The sequence below is a fragment of the Montipora foliosa genome, unplaced genomic scaffold, assembly GCF_036669935.1.
Source record: "Montipora foliosa isolate CH-2021 unplaced genomic scaffold, ASM3666993v2 scaffold_442, whole genome shotgun sequence".
Classification (NCBI taxonomy): domain Eukaryota; kingdom Metazoa; phylum Cnidaria; class Anthozoa; order Scleractinia; family Acroporidae; genus Montipora; species Montipora foliosa.
In genome coordinates this window covers 310,001-317,500 of record NW_027179748.1, presented here as the reverse complement: position 1 = coordinate 317,500, position 7,500 = coordinate 310,001, and the positions used below count along the sequence as shown (strand labels likewise).

Here is a 7,500-nt window from a genome sequence, read left to right as displayed (position 1 = left end):
ACCTGCAGAACTATCTCTTCTTGTTGCTTTGCCCAATGTTGTGCACCTTGGAAAGAGTCTCAATTGCAGCTGGCATAACTGGTTCATTGACCTTGAGGATGTGAAAAGCAATCTCCTCTTAATACGCACTCTTCGTGACTGTGGTAGCCTAGATATCCGCAAGAAACTAAGAAAACTCCTGTCTCTTGATTGTGTCCGAAACAAAGATCGCATGGCAGTTGAACCAATTGTATGCCTTGCAAGATCCACAGTTCTAGATGTTTTAAAAGAAGTTACTTTTGTGGTTCATACAGTGTTACCAGAAAAGAACCGTTTCTGGAAATCAAATCAAGATGGACAGAGCTGTTTATGCAACACACCCATAGCCCTTAAACGTGGATCCCAAGGCAAAATCCTTGTTTTGCATTACAATTTCGTTTCACACGAGTCTCGTCTAGTGGAGTTACGCTTACACCAACCTGTGGACGTCGAAATTCTTGAAGGAACATTTAAAGATGCAAGAGAGTTTTGCTTTTCTAATGGCGTTGTTTTTGTAGCTGAGCATGCTTCCTCTTCAATCTGTTTCGTTGACATTGAAGGCAAGGTATTTGTAAAACCAGGAAGATTGAAATCTCGTACTGATCTGTTGTCACAGCTAACTTGTTTCAGTTTACCACTTGATGGCACAGTACCCGTTCTACAAAAACGACTCGCCGTGCATTTGCAAGCTTTGGCTGCTGAAATAGGGAATTTAAAGTTTTTACAGGTTTACTCTCCTTTAGAGAAGCCAACTTCAATCTGTACTGCAAGTGAGGACATTCTTTTATGTGCAGACAATACCCAGAGAGGTGTTTTCCAAGTGCGATTACATTACAATGGACTTGGGATTTCTGGTTACCGGAATGAAACTTCTAAACTATCCGACTGGCATTTCAAGTGTTCCATCTATGGAAGGCTTTAAACGAAAAGTTTACTTTGCAGCTGTTGGTGTAGTCGGTGGTCTGTATGTATGCAACCTATCAAGCTTGGAAGTCGACATACTTCTAAAGAACAACTCGGAGTCCTGTGTTTAAATCAAGACACTTTGTGAAATTGAAAACGAAATAGCGTTTACTGATTTAGCGTTAGGATCGAAAGGTAAAATTGTTTTGCCCCACTGCGAAAACTGTAAAAACCTTGTTGGGCTCTGGACAGGAAAGAACAAGTGATGAAACAAACAGATGAAACATGTTCCTTTACGCAAGTTCATGATATCTGTTCCTTGGAGAAGACTCTTTTTGTATCGGATGTTGCTGCAGGTACCATCAAACTAGTTTCGGGACTCAATGGTACTGTGTCATTCTTACAAGCCCTGGGAAGCCTCTATGACAGTTTTGGCACCCGAGCCCAAAGCACAGAGAAAACAGATATGTCTCTTCAAGTTGCCGTAAACAAAGTATCATATGTGAATGACAACATTACGAGGACCATTTCTGAAGTGAAACAAAGGTACCATATGAAGGAAACCACAGCAACTAATGGGTCTGAAGGAACTGTGTCTAAGAAAACGCAAGCTTCACTTAAACTTCTGGAACAAGAAATGTGCGGGCTGCACAACAGCATAACCACAGTTAACAAGGATTTTCTCGACAATGTTGAGTTGTGCACATTACTCTCAACAATTGTTCAGAATCTTCACGCAGTTTCCTATTTCAAGCATGAGACCTTCAACGTATTGCAATATTCTCAAGACTTTGGAACTATTACAAAGGAGTCTTTAAAGAGAATAACAAAATGGGGGGCCAAGTATTTTAACCACGATAAGTCGTACTACCCCGTCCCGCAGACCAGTATGGAGTTTGCCAAAATCAACTTTATGCAACACCTGCCGTCAGAAGAAATCAGTCCTGGCTATGAAAGAATTGGCAGAGAAATGTCGTCCCATGAGGCAAAGGACGGGCTTTACCACCGGCAGTCTACTCGAAGGAACAAGATTGTAATAGAGTGGACTTGATGGAGGGACTAGGGAACGATCTTAACGCTGAGGAACCAATAGTTTTTACCATAGATGAAGAAGAAAAAGAAGAAGAGCTATTTGTTCATGCTACATCCGAAGGTGGCAGTTGCTGAAGCGTGACCCCCGCCAGATGAATATGAAACCGACTCAGGAGATGACTTTTCTGATACGGAGGGCGAAGATATTGCACCTGTTACCATTTCACAATCTGGGTGGCCAATACGCGCCCATTTTCGGCTTTGGAACTTGCGCTTATAGTAGATATCTTTCATGTTTCACAGGAGAAAACATATTTTGTACCCCCCCATCCAGACCTTCTTGCAAAAGAATTCATAGAAAATAACATACTCGGACTGGGCAGCATTAGTCAGGGTTCTGGTTGCGCTGTAAGATCTCTTTGACCGTTTTATAAGTCTTAAACAAGCAATTTCAAGAACCCAACTATTGAGGCAGCACACTCAAAATCCAGGGTGGTCGACAATGCCTTTGTCCTTGAGCTCGCTCTCCTCCATCTTCTCACGGCATCTACAACACCAGCATTCGTCAGACTTGGTGATCCGTTCCATTTAACAGTTTGAGCATTTGCACCTGGTTGGGGGAAACGAAATTACAAGCTTGCCCAAACTAAAAGTTAACGACAGGGTGAATATATTCATAAATTTGATTCCCTAGTTCACTGAATTTTTATCCAACAGTCAACTCTTAGCTTCGAATAAAGAGTCAATAATATTTTGATTTGCCAATCTCTCGTATCATCCTCGCCGGAAAATCGAGCCAGAAACGTTTTCTCCTCTTCCTCTTCCAGCGCTAATTGTTCGGTGTGCTGCAGTGCTTCTTCCTCGTTTGGAACTGGCTCAACAGTGTCGTCGTAAGGCGCATAATTTTCCTCAACGTGGTCAACATGGTGATCAGACGCTACTGTGAAGCTTTCTGACCGCTTTCCGCTGTGATGTTGAACTGGTAATGGCGGACTCAAAAACCATCCGTTGCAATGACCAAATATTTATACAGAACGTGAAGGCAACTTCATTTCATTGCTTTAGATGAGTATATGTACACTTAATAATCTTCAAGGAATGCGTTTTTGAAGCATTTATGAAGGTCAATTTTGATTGTAGTAGCACTTTAAGATACATCTATTTGCAATAATGTTGTCATGGAAAGCAACAAACAGCCAAATAGGAATTAATTAGGGAAATTTAAATTTCCCTTGAGTCTTAGATACTGCACATGAATGAAAAAACGTAAATTTCTTTATCATCGTGAACTCCCACATGCTTCTCTTTCACTTCGTTTAGCAACAGACTTGCTACCTTCACCTTTTCAATTTCATTCTTCCAGTGGATTAGTTCGATTCACAGTTCTCTTCCAGTAAGTTATTAAGTAATAATCTTTATTTCTTAAAATAAAAATACATATCCTAAGTTACAATTAATAAGAAAGAAAAAATATATATAAACTCTAGAAACCATTTACATATCATATTTAAATATTATTATGTTACTAAAAACGTTCTTAAATCTGTCAGTGTGGATCCTAGGGACAGAGACTGACGTATTTCTAAGATTGTACCTCGTTTTATTTTCTTTAGGTAAAAACTGGAAGAACGGACATTCGGGGTCGTTCGATCTTTTTTGGTAGAGTGTCCTGTCCGCCTTCTCTAGCAAGTCCCTGATATTTACCTTCTTGGACGTATACTTTCTTTTCATACACCGGTCTAAAAAATTCTGTATTACAGAAAGGTCGGAATCTGAGGCACCATAAACCGACAGAGCATAAGAAAAATTTGGTAAAACTATTGCGTTAAAAAGGTGATCTACTTCCTCCTGGGACATTCCTTCTTTACGTAAAGATCTTAATACGAATAATGACTTGTTTGCCTTAATTACCTTCAAGCGCACGTGACTAGTGTATTTACAATTTTGTTGGAAAGTAACACCTAATATGGATAACTCTGCGCACTGCGGTATATTACTAACTGGCGCGATGTCCTGACTGAAACCTTTCTTAACGAAAATAATCTCCTTGCATTTTGTTGGATTGCATGTCATGCGATTGTGGCTGGACCAGCTAAGAAACTGATCCACCAAGTCAGTGCGACACTGGCCGTTTCCCCAAAAAGGGACAATAATTGTAGAATCATCAGCATATTTAAACAAGGCTGGGCGATATTCTAAATTGATTTCTAAGTCATTAATAAACGTGTTAAAAAGATATGGCCCACTGACACTACCTTGTGTCGTACCCCTATTTACCTCACGCCACTGTCCCTCAAAACCGTTATAAACTACTCGCTGCTGACGTTTCTCAAGAAAGCTTAAATACCAGTTAACAATAAGGGAATTCAAAGGCAACTGCCTAAGCTTAGATGAAAAGAGTTCATGATTGACACAGTCAAATGCTTTACTAAAATCCATTGCAAATACTCGGACGGCTTTGCAGTCTTGCTCGTCTAAATAGCTGTAGATGGTGTGCTGCATGCTCAAGAGCGCATCAGTGCAACTCCCCCCTGTCGTATAAGCAAACTGTGTTGAACTCAGATGTTGTTCGACAATATCTCGTGCATGGGTGTTATACACTGATTTCTCGAACACGCGTGCAGTTACAGGCGTGATCTTAATTCCTCTGAAGTCCTGCTTACCCTTAGGGATGTCGATCTTAGGGAGGGGAGGGGTTTCCTTCAGATGTAGTAAACAATTCCACACGTGTCTTTCTGATATCTGAGGGGCTTCTAGGCTCTTATCCATGATAGCTGGTACAGGCTTCGTATACGCGTCATCGGTGCACAAATCCGCGAAGTAGTCGTTTAGCTCCTCCAGTGATTTAGTGTCTAATGTAACGTTAGCAGAAATGCTGCGTCGTTGGCACAAATTATCTACATGCTTCCACCATTCTCTGGATCCAACAGGTGCCTTTGCGAGTGTTCTTCTGTTCTTACTAATCAATTCGCTTATTTTCCTGTTAATCTCAGCCAGCCGATCTTTATTGCTTGGAGCTATTCTGGACTTTACCCTCATTAACGATTTTACTAAGGGTGTCAACCACACCGGATCACATAATGACATGCGCACTGACCACAACGGCATACATTCGTCCATGTAGTGTTTAATTTTTGCTTCCAAATTATTCACTGCCTCCTCGACATCATTTGAGTTTAAGACACTGTCCCAATTCCCACTAACTAGTTTTAGGTACAATCCCTCCTTACCGTGTTTTCTACAATCCCTAATGCGAACGTTTTGTCTGATCGGCTTTAATTTCGTTCCTGCTGGTAAAATGACCGCTGTGTGATCTGTTTTTATAGACACAAAGTATGGAATGCTCTTTGCAAATAAATCCGGCCGGTTTGTGAAGACCTTGTCTAAATACGCGTCGCCTCTTGTTGGAAAATCTACAAGAGCATCCCATCCTGTCATTACAATAAGCTCATTAGTGTCAAGCCGATTAACATCGCCTCCGGCAACAATAGTCAAACCAGGATGTTGATCTAGTGCATTGTCCATTAAGTGGGTTAAGTATTGCAAAAAATCCGCCGGTTGGTATGTGGGTCTAGGCGGGTGATAAATACCACACGTTAACAACAAATGTCCCGAGGGTAATTTAAAAATCACACATAGCAGCTCGTAAAGCTTTGATCTGTAAACATCGATGATATTTAAGTTACTCCTCGCGTAGATAGCAATCCCACCCTTGCTTCTTTTATCCAGTCCCGACCAGTTTCTATCCCGTCTGAAAATAGAATAGCCAGGAATGTTGATGATAGCAACCGGCATTTCTGGTTTTAAATGCATCTCCGAAACAATGCAGACATCAATGTCTTTATTATTGAAATCGGCTTCCAGCGCCACTGCCGCTCGAACTCTGTTCTTGGTTTTGGCCAGACTGCATATATTTGTAAATAGAAACTTTGGTACTGCGGTACTTCTACTTTGAAGATCAATGATCCACTCTGGTGACATACAAACACCTAACTTCTTCAGAAGTCACCGATCCTTGTGCTTTACAGCACTGTGGAAGAGAATTGTAGAAATGCGATATGCAGCAGCAGACATTTTGGGATTTCTGCACTTGATAAAGTTGCTCATGGTGGCGGTGAGACACGTGTTTGTGCACTCCGCACATATCTTAGTGATTTACTAAATCCTTCATTCGCCCTACGACTAGATGATGGTACCGACTGCTGTTCACCTTTGGTTGTTTCCAGAGAGCTAAATTCTTTCCCCCCCCCCCCCCCCACAAGCTTTCGATGAGAAAGAAAGTTGCTGACAAATGCCATCTTACACTCGAGCGGTTTTCTTCTGCCAATTCGCTTCGCGTTATCACGCTTAGTGGAGATATTTTACTCACATGTCTGCTATTACAGTGCGCCGATATCTCCGTAAATCCTGGTCCAGATTTGAAATTGACCTGTACTCGATGTTAAAGACTCTCAGGAGAAACCAAGGCCGAGGATTATGTCGTTTATGCAAATCGCACTATCACTTGCATGAATGTTGACTTCGAGAAAACAAAGCTGCGCTGTCTGTGTAGCCTTGGTTCTGTTTCTGAAATAACTAGCAATGTGGAATTTACCTCACCGAAAGTTGAGTTGCATCCTGATGTGCTGGATGTTCTGAAAACTCGAGGATTGAAAACAGCTCATTTAAATGTTAGGAGTCTGCTCAAGAAAATTGATGAATTGAGGCTATTGCTGAGGAGATGTCGAAATATCGGAATTTTGACTCTTAATGAAACTTGGCTTAATGATCAGCTGCCATCTGATGAGGTTGCGATCCCCGGTTTAAATTTGTTTAGGCGTGATCACTCCTTGGGTCGTAAAGGTGGTGGCGTTGCAATCTATATCTCCGACAAAATACCGGCTGTGCGAAGATGCGATTTAGAAGATATGGCACTGGAGAACCTTTGGCTGAAGCTAATGTTTCCAAAGACCAAATGTTGTTTGTAATTCGTTGTGAAAGCTAAAAGTGAACAAAGCTACTGGATTAGATAACATTCCTGCACGCTTGCTGACGGACAGAGCCCCAGTTATTTCGGAGTGCTTGACTCACATAATTAACCTTTCCTTTTCATCTGGAGTGGTGCCGGACGACTGGAAGACTTCAAGAGTTGTTCCGTTATTCAAGTCTGGTAACAGAGAAGAAATGGATAACTATCGTCCCATTACTATTCTCCCAGTAATTTCCAAAATCGCCGAGAAAGTCGTATATCGTCAATTGTTTAGTTATTTAAACGCTAACAATCTCTTGCCGTCCTGTCAATCTGGCTTCCGGAAGAATTTCTCCACTGAAACAGCTGTCACCTTTTTTGTGGATGAAATCCGTAGAAATATGGATAATGGTCTTCTCACTGGGACGGTCTTCATTGACCTGAAGAAGGCCTTCGACATGATAGACCACCATATCCTTCTAAACAAGCTACAGAGAAATGGCATATGTAACAGGACTCTTCTTTGGTTTTCTAGCTATTTGATAGGTCGTTCCCAATGCCTAGCTCTCTCCTCGCCCCTGGATATAGCTTCTGTCGTC

At 41.5% G+C, this 7,500-nt stretch overlaps 1 protein-coding gene across 1 annotated transcript; it reads right to left on the bottom strand.

The window, feature by feature from the left end:
* Window positions 1-3,447: 3,447 nt before the first annotated feature.
* On the bottom strand, window positions 3,448-5,478 carry LOC137989151 (uncharacterized). The gene has a single exon (XM_068835012.1). The coding sequence runs from the start codon at window positions 5,476-5,478 to the stop codon at window positions 3,448-3,450; it is 2,031 nt and encodes a 676-aa protein (XP_068691113.1).
* Between the last annotated feature and the right edge of the window lie 2,022 nt (window positions 5,479-7,500).

What these genes read in the sequence shown, in the direction of transcription:
- LOC137989151 (XM_068835012.1), bottom strand. Translation starts at nt 5,478, where the DNA reads ATGGACAATGCACTAGATCAACATCCTGGTTTGACTATTGTTGCCGGA.